Source organism: Jaculus jaculus, chromosome 10 (genome assembly GCF_020740685.1).
Source record: "Jaculus jaculus isolate mJacJac1 chromosome 10, mJacJac1.mat.Y.cur, whole genome shotgun sequence".
Lineage (NCBI taxonomy): Eukaryota > Metazoa > Chordata > Mammalia > Rodentia > Dipodidae > Jaculus > Jaculus jaculus.
In genome coordinates this window covers 68377892-68398365 of record NC_059111.1, presented here as the reverse complement: position 1 = coordinate 68398365, position 20474 = coordinate 68377892, and the positions used below count along the sequence as shown (strand labels likewise).

Genomic DNA, 20474 nt, shown 5'->3' with positions numbered 1-20474 from the left:
TGAGCTGAAAACCTCCTCCATGTAGACCAGCTGATAGAAAGCTGGAAAAAGCCATGCACACAGTTCAATGGGAGAGAGAGAAATCACCAGTGAATATACTCAACAGTGGACACTGCAAGCCTTGTATTTGGCCAGCCAGGCCAAATGAGCCAATGGATGCAATAGTGGCAGTCTGCTATGGGGGATACCAACTGCCCTCTAATTTGACTGGAGGCCTGCTCCATGGGAGGGAAATATATATCCCTTATACTGAAAACCTACAACAGGGGCAGTCATGAGCCCTAGGAGTGTAACAACTGCTGCTGTCTGGCTAAAAGTATATACTGTGCTCACCAAACTGCCCAGTAACTTTTCTTAATGTTCATACCCATAAATTAATGCTACTCTCACTTTTGGCTAGAGAACCTTCTTTTTTCAGATGGCAGTGACCTTGGGATGACTCAAGAGGCACCATGGTGCTGAGAAGAAGGGATAAAGGAGTGCTCAGCACTGAAATATCTTAATCACGCCTTCCATGGCTCAGGGTCCATTGCGGAAGAGGTGGCAGAAAGGAAGGGTAGGGCTCTTTACAACATGTTCCTCCAGACACAAAATGGCCTGGATCTTTATGACCTCACAGTGCCTGATACTACCTATACAAGACTATCATAATAGGAGGAAAAAATGATGACATCAAAATAAAAGAGAGACTGATTGAGAGGAGGAGGGGATTTGATGGAGAGTGGAGTTTCAAAGGTGAAGGTGGGGGAGGGGAGGAATTACTGTGGGATATTGTTTATAATTATGGAAATTGTTAATAAAAATATTTATAAAAATAAATAAAATTACAAAAAATTAACCAAGTAATAAATTGGCCTGAATTGCATCTCTATGTTTAACAAAGATTGCAAACACCACTAAAGAAAACTGGAAAGAAAAACACATGCAATTTCTTGAATATACATTAGATGAAAAATAAGATTTAGTAAAATTCCATATTCTGTTTTGTTTCCAAAGTGATTTACAATAATAACTCTTGTTGAGGGAGGGAACTATAATCCTTGATGATAAGAAACATAAATGTTTATTATGGAACTAAAAAAATTATTTTATTTTATTTATTTATTTATTTATTTGAGAGAGAGAGACAGAAAGAGAGGGAGAGAGAAGCAGATAGCGAGAGAGAGAATGGGTGTGCCAGGGTTTCCAAACTCCACAAACAAGCTCCTGACACATGTGTCCCTTTGTATCTGGTTTTATGTGGGTACTAGGGAATTGAACCTGGGTCTTTAAGCTTCACAGGCAAGCACCTTAACTGCTAAGCCATCTCTCCAGCCCTGGTATGCACTTTTTAGCTGAAGGAGAAAAATCAGCTAATAGGAAGAGTTTTCATAAAATATTACTACAGTGGGTGGACTTTACAATTAAAGTAGGCAATTTTTATATTTGATTTGTGTTAACTATTGTGTGTATATAGTTAATGATGAGAATTATAACAATCTCCTTCCTGGAACACAAACAGTGCACCAGTGGCTTGGCTTCTTGGAATTAGACAGATACCACCCAGCGTAAATAAGCCAGCCAGGCAAAGGAAGTTAGTTTTGAATATGCAAAGAAACTGAGAAAACTAGAAGTTAGGGCCCAAAATCAAAGCCATTCACCTTGAGAGAACATCTTCACAAACTCTGACTGCCTCTAATGCCAGAGCTCTTCCCACATATTTTATAACTTTGCTGTGATTTATACTAAAATTAATAACCATAAATTCAAGTAAACATATATTCATTAATAGTTAGGTATTTTAAATTATTTGACTTTTTTAAGCTTCAATTTTATCTTGAAATGTAGTTGCCTTGCTGATTTCTAATCTTTCAATTTTAAAATAGTAATTCTGGTTGAAATGCATGATCACTTAAATGGCCATCTTCACAATATTTTTCTTAAAAATGGGCCATCATTTATTCATTTCTCTCAAATCCTTCCAGTCCTATTAAGCCCAGATGCATGATCTTTCTGAGGCAGGCTAGCATAGGGAAACAGTTCAGTAACAATGTACCTAGCAACTGTTAGCAACCTGGAACCCTCACCTAAGTTAAGTTGCATGTATACATCATTTAAATAATGGAAATAAGTTATTCCTCTTGGCAACCCATTGGTAATACTCCAGTTCTATTCAAACATATTTCAGGATGTACCTGGGATCAGGAGACAGGACGCCGATCTGGCCTGGGCATATTTTGGGTGTATGTGCATACTGTATCCTGAGTGACCTTTTAGAGGGAGCTCTCTACTTAATCATCTTATGCCACTGCATCATGGGACATACATGTGATTCAAACCTGATACATCATATATTATATAACCAAAGCATGTCAATCAGCTACCCAATCTACCACCCTATAACCAGCTCTTCCTTCTCCTAGACCCCATGAAAAGAAGCTCAAAAAAGTGACTGGCTTTGCTATCTGTGTGTGACTTTTTCAGGTTTTTGAAGAAGACACCAATAACCTGGAAACACACAAACAGAACCACTAGTAGTTACTAGGAGTAATATTACCATTTTCAGTATTCCTTAACTTTATATATAAGAAGAAATGGCACATTTTTGCTTGTAGTAAACAAACTACATTCTTAGCTCTGACTAACTATAACTATAACTTCCATTCAGATATACATACAAATTTCCATTCAGATATACATAGAAAGGAAACCATTCTTGTGGACCTCAAAACAATCAAAACACTTAGTTCAATTAACATTTATTTAAATATTATTTAATTTATAGACAAATAAAAGTACTTATAAGCATATTTGTTACATGGTAGACATAAATATAAATGAACTGTATTTTATACAAAATTTCACATATATTAGACAAAAGGACTATATGATTATATTTAGTTTTTAAAATATATTATCATGGACATTTGAGTACCTTTGCAAAAAGTGCTGAAAAATGTTAACACTTATGTTAGGAGTAAATAATCTTCCCTAAAATGATGTTTTATGAAAACTATGAAAAGACAATATATTCATTAATTTTATAGGATGTTAATTATAAATGAAGTACATGTTTGTCAACAGAAATATACCTTTAACTTTAAATAATATAGGAACTTTACTAAGACTGTATCACATTTACTAAAGTAATATGCACAACACATTAAATAATTTAAATAATTCATGTACCTCTATACACAGTGTTTAGTTTTTCTATATTTCCTTTGTGAAAAAAATATACTTAAAAGTAGACACAGAATCAATAAAGCATAGTGCTACTAATGAAAAGTAGTTTTGATTTTGAAAATTAGTAATTTCCTATGACATAGAAAATTCCCTATTACAATTTACCCAATGCCTTTACTGTTCATTGACCAATGGCAGTTTGCCTCATTTTTACCCAAGAACAAAAAGTTATATCTGGGTGCTTGCCTACACTCTAATTGGAAATGAGATGAACTGGGTATCTGTAACAGTAAAACAGTCTATATGTGTTGTGACCATTGAATTTCTAACTAAATGCTTATCAACAGTAAAGGTATCATCATAAAATGTTTTCTTTAGGCATAGGAATTGAAAAGGAAATATAAATCTCTTCATAAACTAGGAACATATATGGAAGGAGGACAAGTATCAATGAAGGCAAAATTAGGGAAAGCTCTTTGAAAACTGTACCATGCACACTAAGAAGGGGGTGAAAATGCAGGGAGCAAAGGCCGAAACACAGGATTTTGTCAGTGTGGAAAGGAACTTGTGAGACTAAGAAAACTGAAGTGTGCATCAAGCAAGACAGCCTGCAGAAAAGTTTATGGCATTCTTGGATCAGCAAAGTATCACTGCTGTTTAGAAGTTTTAAATTTCCAAGTCAGTTTGTCAAATTGAGACTGAAGAAATTAAGTTAATTGGAAGCTCTTTTCACAAACTCACTAAACACCATGCAGGAGGAAAGGGAGCTAGCACTTCCTCTGAACCAGGGAGGCAACTTCACAGTCATTCTAGGCTGGGACTATAGAGCTGTGGTGCGTGAGGAAAAAGGCTCAGTTCTTTCAGTGTTGTGTTTTGAGAGACCAGATGAAGCACCCTATTTCTTTCATAAGCTTTGCTTTCTATTTATTATGTGAGGAAAATAATGTTGACTGAAGTTCAAGTTTATACAACAATTTTTTATTGTGAACAATAAAACAATAAACATGCTGCTATTCTATATACCTGATGATCATAGCTTGTCTGAGAGCTATTAGAGTGAAATGATAAAGAACATCAAACAGGTTAAATAAAATAGGCAAACTCTCCTTTTAAACTGTAAGGTCCAACCAGACATCAAGATTACGAATCACAGAGTACTGAATTCTCAAGGGTGAAGTCATACCAAAATCGTGACAGGTTGTCACTCACATCATAGGAGAGTAAGTGGTCAGGAAGGTCGCTGATGGTGCCCTGCACTGCCAGCACGTGTGGGGCCAGGGTGAAGGGAACATCGCTCAGGAGCTCTGCCATGAGTGTACTGCTTTCCACAGTTTGGCGGGCTTGATTTTCCATCCCAGGGCCTGCTACAGTCACATTGGATGAGTTTTCTTTGTTTGTCTAAAAATACATACATATTTAAAACATTTAAACCATATGAACTGTGAGGCTTAGTGAAGGAAATCTGGCACCAATACATCAAAAAGACTGAGAAGCTGGGCGTGGTGGCACACGCCTTTAATCCCAGAATTTGGGAGGCAGAGGTAGGAGGATCACCCTGAGTTCGAGGCCACCCTGAGAATACAGAGTGAATTCCAAGTCAGCCTGGGCTAGAGTGAGACCCTACCTCAAAAACAAAACAAACAAAAAAACAAACAAAAGATTGAGAAATGGGTAATATATAAATACTGCCAGACTCAAATGCAAGTGTGTTTACTTATTGAGAGATAACCCATCTAAATCTCTGACAGGCTTAAAGGTGAATCCCCTAACCTAAAGTCACTCTTTCCTCACAGTGGCTGCCTTAAACAGAAACACATTCTTGCTAGTTCTCCAGCTCAAATAGGTTCTGCTTTTGCAAATCCTCTGGATGCTTGCAGGCTCTGCTGAATGCCCCAATTCCCTGTGAAATGTTACATCACATGATTCAAAGTGATCTTGCCTACTTCAGAACACTTATGGGGCAAATTGCCTAAGGTACTATTTGGTGTTTTCTATAAGTGTTCTTGCTACTTTGTACTTCATATGCAGAAATCTGATCTCTAGCTAGACTCTAGGACTCTCAAGGATAAGCAATCTATGTGACATATCTTTGCAGTCCTATCTTACATGCTTGATTGCTTGAGATAACCTTTAACATGCACTATTACTGTGGAATTGTTGACTCTCACTGGAACTAACATCTAGCAAAAACATTATCTACCCATAGTATTGAAATCAAGACAGTATCCTTGTCTCATTCCGGATTTTAGAGGGAATGCTCTCAGTTTTTCTCCATTATGTAAATCAGTATGGAGGTATTTCAAAAAAATTAAAAATAGACCTGCCATATGGCCCAGCTACATTGTTCCTGGGTATATAAACTGTGGACTTCATACCTATTGCAGAAATACTTGCACATCCATGTTTATTGTCACTTATTTAGCTAAAGATTGCAATCAACCTACATGTCCATTGATAGTTGAACGGATAATGAAAGAGTGATACATAAACACAACAGAACTCTACTCAACAGCATGGAAAAGTGAAATTATGAAAAATTCAGGAAAATATATAAGTATGTATATATGGGAGCAAATATGGGTTAAAATGATAGAGATAGAATGGTAACCAAGAGCTAATATAAAGAGCTAAATAGGAAGAGAGATGAAGGAAGGATGAAAAAATACATGTAACATGTATACAGAAGGGAGAGACTATTGAAGGAGAACTAGGGGAGAGGAGAGGGGGTGAGAACCAACCAAAATAAAGTTTTTGAAAATGTCTGAATAAATGATACCTAACAGTTGGTAAACAAACTAAAATATAAAATAATTTTAAAATTTTCAAATAAGGAGAGCTGATGACTTGTTTGATTTCTTTAAAATTGGCATATCTTGAGCTGGAGAGACAGAGGTTCAGTGTCTAAGTGCATTTGTTGCACAAGCATGAGGGTTTGAAACCACTCAAGTTCAAATCTCCAGACCTAACAAAAATAGTTGTATGTGGCCACACATTCTCATAACCTCTCCCACAAAGGGAGCAGAGACCAGGGAATCTCCAGGACCCACTCAAATTGTAAGCTCCCATATCAGCAAAGAGACTTTGGCTCAAAAAGAATAGGCAGTAGAGTGATAGAGTAGGACACAGGACATTCTGCTCCAGCCACCGCAGGTGAGTGCCCTTGCCACAGGCAAGCACATGGGGTACTGCAAGGGCACACATCATACCACACCATATCACACATGCACGCACACACACACCAGCATATACACTAGCAAAATAAAAATAAAATCGTCATATCTTGCACCTACTAATTTATCAAAAGCCATGAACTAGGGTATTCACAACAGCCTCGATCACAAGTCCACCAACAGCTAAATGAGCAAGAAGCAAAAGTTTATATACAGCAATGAAATGAATGATCACCACTATAAGCTGAAATCTAAAACACTTTAAAGAAAAAATTTCTGTTTACCCTCAACATTACAGACAAAGATGAGATAAATTCTCATCTTTACAGATGACTACCAGGCTTTTCTTAATTTGGCCTCAGTCCCACTGCTTCTCTGATTTTTATCTCAGTTAACTTGCTCTTGCTCACTCTTCACTCCAATTGCCTCCTGACACAGCTACTCACTGCCAGTCAGTTTCTACCTCAGAGGTTCTTTAATTCTATTTCTTTAGCTGAGGAGGTTCTGCTCCTAGGATAAACCAGGCTCCTCTTCCTTCTCTTCCTTCAGGGTCTTGGTACAGATGCCTCCTTTTCAGAAAGGCCTTTTCTTATGACCTGGATTTAAAAATGTACACTGTAACCCTCCTCCTTTACTCTGTACTATATTTCTCTTCCTCCTTCTTTTGGCTTCTCTGTAGCCCTTAATACCTTGCCATATCCTTTGAAATCATTCTAATTGTCATCCCTCAGAATGAGTTCTTATCTACTTTTCACTACTGTATCTCAAATGCCTAATGATCAAAAATATTTAATGAATGAAAGCAGACAATAGTTTTATCTATTTGGAGCTTATGTTCTGATGGCTATAATGCTGATGCTGATAAACTATTTAAGGAGAACAATTTTCAGTAAGAGAAATAACATTGTGTCAAATTTTTGTTGAGGTATATAATACATAAGAGGATATCACAAATATCATAAATGTATAGGTTGCTAAATTTTCACAAATTATATCCTCATGAGCAACCAGCTCTTCAAGAAACAGTATTCTTATCTAGTCACAATCAACTCCTTCTTCCCCAGCCACTGTTCTGACCACTAATTAATTGCATGGACTACTTGACCCATTTCTGGATGTTAAATTAATGTGGTCATATAGGACACCTGCTTTTGTTTTGGGCTTCTTTTCTAAGATGTAGCCATGTCGTTGAATGCTGGATAAAACAAAACCTTGAAGAACATATTATTATAGAGGAGATATACTTTGAGTGATGTCTTAGAATGTCTCTGGTTTCTGGACTGAGAGTGAGCATTGGCAGTTTGGTGGGCAGTAAAAGATGCAGGAAAATAGCTGGGAACAGAGATGATTATGATGTTGACTTGGGTTGTAACAGCAAAAGTGAGGTGAAATGGGTGGGTTTGGGATATTCTGAGAAAAAATCCAATAGGATTTGTTGATAGAATGGATATGGAGTGTAGGAACAAGAGTGTAGTTAGATTGACGCCAATGTTCTTGGCCTGAGCAATGAGAAGGATGGAGCCACTAGTCACAGGTACAGAAAGATGCCAAGAGTGAGTTTGGGCAGGAAAATCAAGAGCTTAGTGTTGGAAGCTCAAGATGCCTAATAGGCACCAAGTGGTGCTGTCAGCAGAGGATATGATTTCAGTCTGGACTGGATGCAATCTGGGGAACAGAGTAGAGACAAACATCAGAAAAGACAACTTTTTTATGTGTTATATTATAAATAGGCAAAGAAATATGGTTAGCTGTTGCAAAGGGATATAGAGTCAAGAGATGTCTCTTTTTATATAAATATATTATTTATTTGCAAGGGGTAAAAGAGGAGAGAGAGAGACAGAAAGCAACAAATAAATAAGTAAAGAAAGAAAGAAGAAATAATACTAAATAAATAAATAAATTGGGTACACCACAGCCTCTTGCCACTGCAAATGAACTCCAGACACAAGTTCCACTTTGTTCATCTAGCTTTACATGGGTACTGGGGAATTTAGTACAGGCTGTCAGGCTTTGCATGTAAGAACCTTTAACTACTGAGCCATCTAGTCCCAAAGGAAGTTTCTTTTGACTTTATTTATTTTTAAGTTAGGAGAAATAATTATAAGATAATGAGGAGAAAAAGTTTCATAAGAAAAAATTCATGGAGGCTCAGTAGAGAAGGACCATTCTCTTGCCAAAGTATCCCAGACCTTTTAGACTGGACTCTCAAGAACATTAGTTTAGTGAATGACATGTAATTAATAGTTATCAAGCACATACCTATCAATAGTGGTCTTTGAATTTCACATGGATTTTAGTTCATTTACTTTCCATGTGCTTTTCTGCTTACCTATAAACATTACTTTGTTTAATTCTCCTAATAACTTTATGAAATGGGCATATAACACCAGAGTACTTTCTTCAGATTGTGCCTAAAATGAGTACATTGTCTTCTGGCTATGATAAAGCTTATTATAAAGATACAGGTCTGTGAATACTAATCCTAATGGTATTCACAATGCTAAGTATCCTAGGGTCAGCCAAAAGCACAGGGAACAGTGAGAAATGGTGACCATCCAGACTATTTAAAGGGTCTCACTGCGTGCCAACTGGCATAGAAAACTGTAAAAGGAAGCAGCATCTGGGTGTACCACAAAAACCTCAAAATTACATAGCACCTGGGCTTAGGTCACCAGTGAGCAAGATAGCACCCTGTTGGGGGTGTATCCTTGGTCTCTTGTTCATTAATATATACATGCTCTTGAACTATTTAACTCCCCTGTTTCAGTTTCTCTAGATGGATTTTAAGATTAAGAATAATCTCTTGCTGGGCATGGTGGTACACGCCTTTAATCCCAGCACTGGGGAGGCAGAGGTAGGAGGATTGCCAAGAGTTTGAGGCCATCCTGAGATTACATAGTGCATTGCAGGTCAGCCTGAGCTACAGTGAGATCCTACCTCAAGGGAAAAAAAATCTCTTTCTTTTCTTTTTACTTCTTAAAAAAAAATTATTTATTTATTTGACAGAGAAAGAGGGGGAATAAGAGAGGGAGAGAAGAGAATGGGTACACCAGGAACTTGAGCCACTGCAAACAACCTCCAGAAATGTGTGCCCCCTTGTGCATCTGGCTAATGTCAGCCCTGGGGAATCAAACCTGGGTCCTTAGGCTTTACAAGCAAATGCCTTAACTGCTAAGTCATCCCTCTGGCCCTCCTTTTTACTTCTTTTCTTCTCTCAGCCTCAGGAACAAATCTTTCCTAGGTCAGCTCCTCTCATCACATACTATATCTTCTATTTATTTTGATTATGTACTGCCTGTTACTCAGTTTCATTAGCTAAATCATCCTTTCTTCAGCAAAACCATTTCTGACATCTTGCCTTCTACCCTGATGAGGCAGTCTGTTTCCCATAACACTTTGCTTTCTAGACACACAACTTTGAAAGCTTACCTCTCCAATGGCAATACTTCTTTCTTTGTCATGCTTTTAAAATCCTCTTTCCTTTCTTTTAAAAATCATTCTTATCTGTCAGAGCATTATACCTTGAGGTCAAGAACATACAAATCATATCCAGTATAGTCAAGGGTGGGGGACTTGTGGTTTCTTGTTTAAGTTCTCCTGATAAAACTACAATTTGAACTGACAGGAGTTGCTCCGTTCATCTGGGCCTCAGCCCTCTGTTAGTCAAGTGAGTGATAAGAGACAAAAGATGATGCTACTAAAGACAGCAGGTAGCGTATTTTGAGCACAGACTTGGTGCCATGCTCCTCCTAAAATATTTAAATGTACTCATTCACTAAAGTCTTGCCCAGCTGGGAAAAGCCCATGTTAAAGACAAGAGAACATTAAGACATATGCAGGTTGAGGCAATTGTCTTGGTTTATGTACCAAGTCAGTGATAAAATGGAGAATCAAACTCAATGATATTTTAATACCTTATTCTGAAAGCCTACACATGTCATCTATGCTTTGTCCAAGTGAACAAAGCTTTGAAAATCTATGAAACAGTGGTAGAAAATATAATAACCACAAAAGCAGCCTATGTTGCCCTAATTCAGAAGGAAAAAATTCTAATATTTTTTACTGTTAGCAAGAGAGGATTGAGAAAATATCTTGTACACATACTGACAAGAAATAGAGAAACAACTATAATTTAAGATAAATTAATTCCTGGGAATGAGTCTACCAACAGTCTAGATAAACCATGTGGAAAAAACCCATGGACTAAAACAGAAAACCACTGAGTTTGTGATTACTAAGACCGTCAGGATGGAACATAAGACCACTACAGCATTATTTCTGCCTTTATATAACTTTGCAAATATTCCTAAATATAAGCTCTGAAAATTTTATGTAGTTAAAAAAATACCATGGACAAAGTGTTCTACCAACTGCCTCCTAGAATGATCTGAATTTCAACTGTGCTGTGTGTACCACTCCAGCATCTATCTCTTAACAGTTGGCTGGAGCACAGCATTACAGTCTCCAAGGAGCTGCCTGCCCTCTTGGCAGCAGGGTGAGTGCCATGATGCAGCTGCTGTTGGCATGCTGAGAGCTGGAAGGGGAGAAATTATAAGGCAAAAAAAGAGTAAGTCACAAAGAAAACGTGAGTCAGAATTCAAGGACTGCACACCAGCTACACCCCATCACTAAATCTCCAGCGCAGCAGCCAGTGGAAGCAGAGGTGGGGGCTGAGGGCTGAGACAGGTGCACCAGCTCCCCTGAAAGAAAAAAAGCACTGCTCTCTCTCTCTGACACAATGTCTTGTGATTTTTTCATTAGCATAATAAAATGGGTCTTTAAGGGGAAGAATTAATATGTTAACCACAATGGGGTAGAAGAAAAGAATCAATTAATCTTTTGATTAATAGCCAAATTTTAGAAAATTATTTAAAATAATCTGCTTATAAAGCATATTCGTTATTTTTTGTGATTAATCCTGTTCTCAGAAATGGAGCTAGGATCATGGGTCTGAAGAGAAATTTCTTTGTAGAATCTAGTTTTAAGATTTCCTTTTCAAATTAGTATTTTCCTTTATATGGTTTAAGTTTGAGACAACTATACCAGGTTTTTTTTTTATTCTTAAGGAAAAAAATCATTTCCTTGCACATATCAACAACAGTTATAATTAGTTGTTTTCATATGTGTATACAGAAATGATTTCCTGGTCAGTCAATCTCTTAAAAATGGACTGGCCAATTTAAGTTCCTTACTTCTATTGTTATGTTTTTTTTTTTTAAATTCAAATAGGCATATATAGGCACTCTTCCTCCCTTTCTTGCTGTAAAGATTCATGAAGTGTAATTCAAAAAATTATCTCAGAATCTGAGGAAAAAAAACACTCCAAGAATATAAGGCATATACATATAACACTTTTCAGTAAAGGCTTAGAAAAATGGAGTCACTTCCCCAGAGCAACAGAAGGTTAGTAGCATCTTTGTGAACTCTCTTGGGTGTTTGAAAGCAAGAAATTTTGGGCTTTAGAACAGACACCTACATTTTTCCTGGCACAAAAGCCCAGTAATCCACATGAAATCTATTAGGAGGTGCCAACTTTGGAAAGTCCCTAATAGCTAAAGATCTCATCTACTTAGACATACCCAACCAAGTTGTGAATACTTTATTTATCTAAAAACACTATATTTGGCACCTCTTTAAACTGCCCCCTCTTATGGATAACCCATTCATTCCTCAGTGATAAAGTAGTGTCCAAGAAGAGCAAAATATTGATGAATTGAAATACAAGAAGCCAGTCTTAAACAAAGCAGTAATAAAACCTGTTAAAAAGAATATGAGAGCTTAGAGGTTAAGCGCTTGCCTATGAAGCCTAAGGACCCTGGTTTGAGGCAATTCCCCAGGACCCACATTAGCAAGATGCACGAGGGGGTGCACATGTCTGGAGTTCATTTGGAGCAGCTGGGGGCCCTGGCGCACCCATTCTCTCTCTGCTTCTTTCTTCCACTGTCTGTCATTCTCAAATAAATAAATACAAATAAACAACAACAACAAAGAGAAGTCCTCTTAAGGTTAAACTTACTTTAAAAAAAAAATGATGATGAAACCAGGTAGAAAACACCCATTCCAAACATTCAATTTACATGCAAAGAAGGTATCTGTGTGAAGCATATTTCCAGGAAGCAAGCTTCAGAAAGAAAAAGTTGTATCAAGCTCTGGATTTCTATGCCTTTAAATTGTGATGTCTATAAATAAAGACAGACTTCTTTGAACAATAGCTTGACCAAATACCACTGTCATTTTATCTTCCCAGATAACTATCCACTCTATTCTGGCTTCAGCAGGTATCTGCTTGCATTACATCAGCTTCTAGATGGCAGGGTGAGGTACTGGAGCAAATCCGAGTTGGAATCATCAGGGGACAGAGGTTAGGAGAAGGTGACAGAAGCACAGTTATGGAGTACTCAAGCTTATTTTTTGAAGAAGTTGGTTTCTAGTAAAAATCAGAGGCTGGAGCTGAAGGAATGGCTTAGCAGTTAAGGCACTTTCCTTCAAAGTCTAAGGACCTAGGTTCAATTCCCCAGAACCCACGTAAGTCAGATGCATATGTTCATACATTTGGAGTTTGTTTGCAGTGGCAGGTGGCCCTGGTGCACCCATTCTCTCTCTCAATAGATAAGTAAAAAATACAACAAAATAAATATTTAAAAAACTAATAGGCTGGCCCCTTGAGCCTACAGAAGCCCTTTCACTTGGGAGAAGTTACACTGCACAAGGAAAGACTGTTTCCAATGTTCACTCCAAAGTTTCAGTGTCCCCACACACAAATCAGTAACCGCATATAGTAAGTGTTATTAAATTAATGTTTGGAATATAACTGAATCTGGTCTCTCTTACTTCACAGACACTCTTGGTACTGGGTTTATTTTTATTTTATTTTTGGGACTAGGGATGGAACCCAGAGTCTCACACACAGGCTGTATAAGCTCTACCATTGAGCATCACCTCTAGCCCAGACTTGATTTTAAATGTGAAGATTAGGCCAAGCAGACAAATAAAACTTCAGAACACTTTGTCACAGAAACAGGTAAATTAGATGGGAGAAACTGAATTCCAAAAGACTTCTATTTTCCATGTAGCTTGGGCATTAGTGTCCTTTTGGGGTGTGGGATTCTAGTTCAAGAATTCTGTTTGAGTAGCACACTCAAGATTCTTAGACTGATGCTGTGTTCTCTAGTCTGTCCTTTTCCTGTCTCTGCCATCAGTGTAGGTCATATTCTGTCTCATGGCTTTTTGCAGCATTTGTTCCCCTTTCCTTTTTCCCTTTTTTCTCCATACCTTTTCCTGCTGCTTATGCTTCCTGCTACCTTCAATCTCTCTTTCTTTCTTCCTTCCTTCCTCCCTCCCTCCCTCCCTCTTTCTCTCTTTCTTCCTTCCTTCCTTCCTTCCTTCCTTCCTTCCTTCCTTCCTTCCTTCCTTCCTTCCTTCCTTCCTTCCTTCCTTCCCTCCCTCCCTCCCTCCCTCCCTCCCTCCCTCCCTCCCTCCCTCCCTCCCTCCCTCCCTCCTTTCTTTCTTTCTTTCTTTCTTTCTTTTGGTTTTTTGAGGTAAGGTCTCACTCTAGTGCGGGCTAACCTGGAATTCACTATGGAGTCTCAGGGTGACCTCAAACTCAAGGCGATCCTCCTATCTCTGCCCCCAAGTGCTGGGATTAAAGGTGTGCACCACCACGCCTTCCATCTTTCTTTAAGCTGTGGGGAAATAAAGTTCTTTTGACTTCCTCTTTTCAGAGCTGCAGCTGAATTCATACAAGTGAGGAAGGGAAGTAAGCAGGCTGTCACGGGCTTCTGAATCTGTTCAGTGTATTCTTGGAAAAGTGGCTTGTTAGAAGCCAAAAAATCTTCTGTACTAGCCAACTAGGGTGTGTGTGTGTGTGTGTGTGTGTGTGCGCACAGTGGAATGAGTAAAAAAGCATTTGAGGAAGGAAGCAAGCAAGAACAGTGTGGAATCAAGGTTTCAACACAGGTTCTGGAAGTATAAAAGGCTGTTCCAGTCATTTTTTTTTTTAAAAAAAACAGTTTTAAAGTTACTTTATAGAAATTAATAACCTCTAGTCTTAAGACATCTCACATTTCCCCAAGAGTCATCCATTGCCATTCTTCACAGCACATATGTAGCCTTTCTCTTCTTCCCTCTAGCCCAACACCACCTCCTCCCTCCTACTCCTCTGATAAAACAGGAACAATCAGGTGTGGGTTTCTTCCATCTGCCCTGCCCAGAAATATATCTGGATTTGTACATTCTGCTAAATCCAGAAGACATCTGGAAGTGATAGCTAATCTTTTATGACCTCTATATAGTACTTAGGCTAGTTTCCCCCTCTCTTAGCTCTGACATTTGGTTTCTGGGCTATTTCTCAGTTTTGCCTTCTTGCCTAACTTGTTCCTCTTTTGGAAAAAATGGTGTCTCAGCACACTTTTTTTGAATGAACTCTCCAAGAAATCTCTCTCCCTATTCTTCCACTTCCCAAAAGGTAGCTATAAACATAGATTTCTGCACATAAGAACACATACCACAGTCTCTTAATTCAGATTTCTGTCAGCTGTTGACCCATGTGTTCAGCTCTTCTTGCAAATCTCCCTATGGCTATCCAACAGGCCATCTTCCACTCAGCCTGTTCTAAGTCTGGAACTTATCTCTTTCTTGACCTTCAACCTCAGCCAAAACTTAATGGTTTTCCAAGACTTTCTGCATCAATACATTTTATGTAATATAATATAATTCACATAAAAATGTTACTGATATTTACCTAGAAATTATGGGTAATTCTCTTTACAAGTCTAACTGAGATAACTAGTTTAACCGTTCCAGTAAAGGCCATCATAAGGACAATAATTTCAAACACTACCTGTCTGCTTGGGGGATGAGGTATTTTTTATTTAAAGGACTAAAATGTATCCATTGTTCTAAACACAAGTGCCATTTAGGGCAGAGAGAAAAGGTCCCAAAGTACAGACTTCCTACAGAGAAAGTACAGACTTTCCACAGAGTTTAAATTGACATCTCAATAAAGCTCTGTATACTGGATTAAATCTACCAATCTGGCTACAACATACAGCCATGGTTAGAGAACTGTGGAAAGTTTTCAGGCTTATTAGGAACTATAGGTCTGAAGAAGTTGATATCCCTTATTAGTCACACCAGATTCTACTTTACTTCAAATTTATACAGCCTTATTTATTGTGAATATCTATTAATCTTCTTCAGAATGTGATGCAGCAAAATCCTTTATTTCCTAGATAATTTCAAAGGACAACAATGAAAAATGATCTTGTACATCTCCATTGCATGCTGAATATTCATTTTGTGCAGATGAATGGCTCTCATTCTATAAAACAATAAAATATGAGAACTCTCTGCATATTTAATAGGAGAGGAAATACTTTCTGTTTCTTTAAAGATCAAAATACAAGTATTTTATACTAGTATTATATAATTAGATAAAATTTCCATATTGATTAAATATAAATAAACAAGGCATAGTCAGAAATACAAAAAAGTAAAATTAAACTATTAAGCAATTACTATATTTGGTCTCTTTTGGTATGTATTTTGATAGAATGAGCATTTGAACTTCTTATGCTTTTATGATACCTAATAATGAATGTAATTATTTCATGGATGGCTATTATTTGAGAAAAAAAATGTCAATGCATTTTCCTGCTCTTATTTTATGCTTTGCCATGGTTTCCACCATTACTATATGGGAGTAAATATACAATTTAATGATAGACTTAGAATTGTCATGTCCATAATCAGAACTCAAAGATAGTTACCAATAGAATGTCATGTTCACCCTATAGGTAAATACCTTTCTAATCTCAGAAGGTAAGTAATACTTCAAGAAATAGGACAATTAATAAGAAAAAAAGTCAAGCCGGGCGTGGTGGCGCATGCCTTTAATCCCAGCACTCAGGAGGCAGAGGTAGGAGGACTGCCGTAAGTTCTAGGCCACCCTGAGACTCCATAGTGAATTCCAGGTCAGCCTGGGCTAGAGTGAGACCCTACCTCGAAAAATCAAAAAAAAAAAAAAAAAAAAAAAAAACCACAAAAGAAAAAAAGTTGATATTCTTTGTAATTTGAATTTGACAAGATGCAAGTGAAAGGAAATATACCATAACAACTAGCATATAGGCATTATGAAGGTAGGCCTACTGAATTCTGGTGAACATGAGGGATAGGGCCATACTCACTTGCACTTACTGCACCTAGCCAGAACTTCACTAGAAGAACAATGTTTGGCAAAGTCAAGAAGTGAGCAGAAAGCTATGTTACGTGACCTTGGCTTTTATTTGCAAAAAGGTTACATTTCAAAGTAGAAGATGGGCTTGGAAAAGCAAATACAGCTGTGTTTTCTCCATGCCAGTGAGAGTGGAGGAGCTGTTCAGATCGCCAGGAGGCTGAGTGGTTTTTTTAGTGCACTCGGAGCCCAAAGGAGCACATCCCTATTCCATGCATGGCTTGCTCAGGTCAGTGCTGTGTTCTTACTATCTTAAAATATGCATAACATGAAATTGGCCATCAGTGTGTAATTCAATGGCATAAGTTTATTCACTTATGCATTCATCATCACTTTCCATCTCCAAAACATTTTTATCATCCCAAATAGAAACTCTGTATCTACTCCCTATTCTTCCTTTCCCTGAGCCTCTGGTAGAAATTACTATTCTTTTTTCCTACTGAATATGCTTATTCTATGCATCTTATATAAATGAATTATACAATATTTGTCCTTTTGTATCTGACTTATTTCATTTAACACAATATTTTGAAGATCCACTAATTCATGTTGTCATATGTTATGTAGCTTTTCAAGGTTGAGTAATAGTACATGATATGCATACAACACATTTTGTTTATCATTTATCTGTTAATGGAAATTTGGGTTGTTTCCAATCTTTTGGCTATGATAGAATGACATTTTTAGCCTAAGATATAATCAGCTAGGTGGAAAAATGGGAAAACAATTCCAATAGGACTGTTGAGATTCATTGAATAAAGCCATACTGAGTATTTAATTTTGTAGAGAACTTAGTGAAAGCTTGAAGTTTAATAAACATAAACCAAGGCCCTTGCTTATTTTGATAAATTTGCCTAGGTATGTTACAGTTTTATACTTTTATAATACATACATTGGTTTAAACCATAACTAAAGTAAGTCTTGTTAACTAGTATTACATGAATTAAAATCTGAGCATAATGAAAACAATTTCCATGTTGTTTGAAGCAGCTCAGACTTCCTTCCCTTCACACAATACTGTGCACTCTAAGGAGTCCTGTGATGTTAAAACATACAAGATGCCTCTCCCTGCTTTTGAGAAAGTCTTCCTAATAAAACAATTTGACTCATGCTAACAAGGGACTAAACATGGCAGATAGTTTCCAAAATATGAGGGAAAAAGTTAAAAAGCCATATAACTTAGTAAAAGTTATAAATTATAATGTTTTAACAAAGTAATAAATCTTATCTCAGTAACTTGGAATTTCACAAAGAAAAATACATAATATAGTGGCAAGATGCTTTCAGATAAACAGAAAAATTGGTTAATGGATGATCAACTCTATAGTTATTGTTTTACAGGATTCCCATATTTTAAAGGAGAAAGAATGTGATTGTCATAATATATTGTTATTTTTGAATTTCAAGTTGAAAAGCACTGCACCTAAGTGTCAATAACCTCTTTCTCTATGCAAATCATAGGACTTTCAGCAAATCATTACATTTTACCTGGGTTTCTGTACTTCTTGGACTCATTAGCTTATTGTATCAGATGCTCCCTGATGTAAGGAACCATGAGACTAAGTAAAATAAGGTGCCAACTCTTATGTATGAATTAGATTGCAAAGAAAACAGCAATAAATCAAGAAACCTAGTGACTATAAAACACAGTAATGAGTGGCACATATCTGGACATCATAATTCCAAATGATACTTGAAAGGCTGTGAAGAGATTTCCTATAAGGAAGAAGGCCTACCTTTAAGTGTTCTTTATGATAATGAGACATAGGAGCCAATAAGAAAGTCAAGAAAAATACTGCTATATGCCAATTTTTTCAGATGTTATGGTTTAACAATATGTTATAATTATTAAAAATTCAGAATATATTGAGTATAAAGTGAGATTCTACATATGTGAAACAGGTTGTTATAATAATAATTGTTATATTATTGTTATAATATCTGTTATCACTTTTTTTTTTTTTTTTTTGGTGCTGAGGACTGAACCCAAGGCCTTGCGCTTGCTAGGCAAGCGCTCATCCACTGAGCTAAATCCCCAACCCCTCTGTTATCAATTTTATTGTTATATTGTTAATATTGTTATAATATCCATATTAGAATTAGAATAGCAATAATTGAACTAAATATATTAAAATTATCATGAATGTCAGTACCTGAGAAGATCAGACTCAGGCCTGGAGAGATGCCTGCAAAGCCAAAGGATCCTGGTTCAACTCTCCAGGACCCATGTAAGCCAGATGCACAAGGGGCACATACATTTGGAATTCGTTTGCAGTGGCTGGAGGCCATGGCATGCCCATTCTCTCTTTCTTTCTCTCTCTCTCTTTCTCATGCAAATAAATAAATAAAATAAAATAAAGAGCAGATTCAGTTTGGAGGAGCTGAACTCTGGGGTAGAATCTGAAAGGATTGTAGGAGCTCTCTCAAGACTACTGGCCTCTGTGTTGGGGGTTGGTACTTCCATTAGACATGTTACCAGGGAATGTGGGGAACTGTGTGAAGATTTTTTTTCCTATTAATAACAAGATGATGAAGTAGATTTTTCCCCTGAGGTTAATAACAAAATCTGGAATGAGAAGAGGACTAAGAAAGGCGTATGTGCATGAAAGAAAGCACTTTGCTCAAGGTGGGAATGACTGATTATCAGAAGCCAATGTGGACATAATCCATGTGCTAACTGACAAATGAAAGGTGGGATGGGGAAGTATGTCACACAGTTCCCTTTCACCATAGATCAGCTTGGCTGCCATGACAAGTGGACCCAGCAACAGAGAAGCCTCAGATGGATGAGGGCAAAAAGCCCCATATAACTCCCAAGGACCCAGGTGTTTATGTGGTAGTTTTTGGTAACTTGAACCCTAGTTTTCATCAGTTTCAAGGCGGCTACTTTCAGAACCTCATAGAGATTTTCCTTCAGACTTTTAGAAATAATTGCTATGGTTTCAACTGACAAAGCTACTTAAAAGTGAACACCTGTAATTTCTAGAAGTGTTCGTAAGTACATAGAAACTACAGTTAGAGGCTAGTTCTTGGCAGGTGAGCTAATGATGGGAATTCTCTGAAGACACTGAATAATTTACAGTCCACCCACAAAGTTGGAAATAAACAGATTTAGAACAAAGGCCCTGATGGATTATTGACAAGTAAATTCTATCAGCTGTTACTGATTCTAGCTTAGCTTTACTTTGGACCAGTTTCTACCACCAGAGGGTTAGTTTACACTGAGTGGCACTTACAAACCTGGCATGTTCTAAGCACTTTACCTGTGTTATCTCATCTAACTTTCCCTTTATGAAGTCGGCATTTTTTATCCTTTACTGAAGAATGATGAAGTGCAAAGATGTCAGTTTTCTATGGAATTGAATGCTGAACCCCCATCCTCTGTTGCTCCCCAGAGCCCAAACAGCCAAGAAAATTGTCTTTTCAGACACAGGGCAGGCCTTTCTAAAGACCAAAAGACTTGTCTTTCAGACCAGGCTGCAAAATACTTTTCTCTTGCTTGCAACACCAAAGAAAGTGCATGCAATATAGAGGAAACCAGTTTTGCTGGGAAGAAAAACTGGGTGTTGTACTGTGTATCATTTTTATATCAAGCTGGATATGTTAATTCTATGTAGATCTTAGAAACTCTGAAATTACATACTGTTTGGACTATTTAATATCTAAGAGCACTGTTGTGATACTGCAAAATATATATTTAAACATAATTGCTTTACCTTCACCAAGTATATTACAGTTACATTTAAGAACTTAGTGACAACTCCAGGATGACTTTTGCTTAGGCCAGTCCTTTGTGTTCAATTTTCCAGTAACAGGCACTGGCTGCACTGTATGGCCTGCATCCTCTATCCCACAGCACTCAGGAGCAAAGAAAGGAGGGTGCCAGATGGCCAGGACTTGGGCTGCAA

At 37.3% G+C, this 20474-nt stretch overlaps 1 protein-coding gene across 5 annotated transcripts in view; it reads right to left on the bottom strand.

The window, feature by feature from the left end:
- Positions 1–4123: 4123 nt before the first annotated feature.
- The window catches only part of Umad1 (UBAP1-MVB12-associated (UMA) domain containing 1), a 250458-nt gene continuing 234107 nt past the window's right edge, over positions 4124–20474 (bottom strand). For all 5 annotated transcript variants that reach the window (XM_045159981.1, XM_045159982.1, XM_045159980.1 and 2 more), the window contains one exon: positions 4124–4563. In XM_045159981.1, coding sequence (XP_045015916.1) covers positions 4306–4563 — 258 coding nt within the window. In that variant the 3' untranslated portion in view covers positions 4124–4305. The remainder of the gene's footprint in view (positions 4564–20474) is intronic.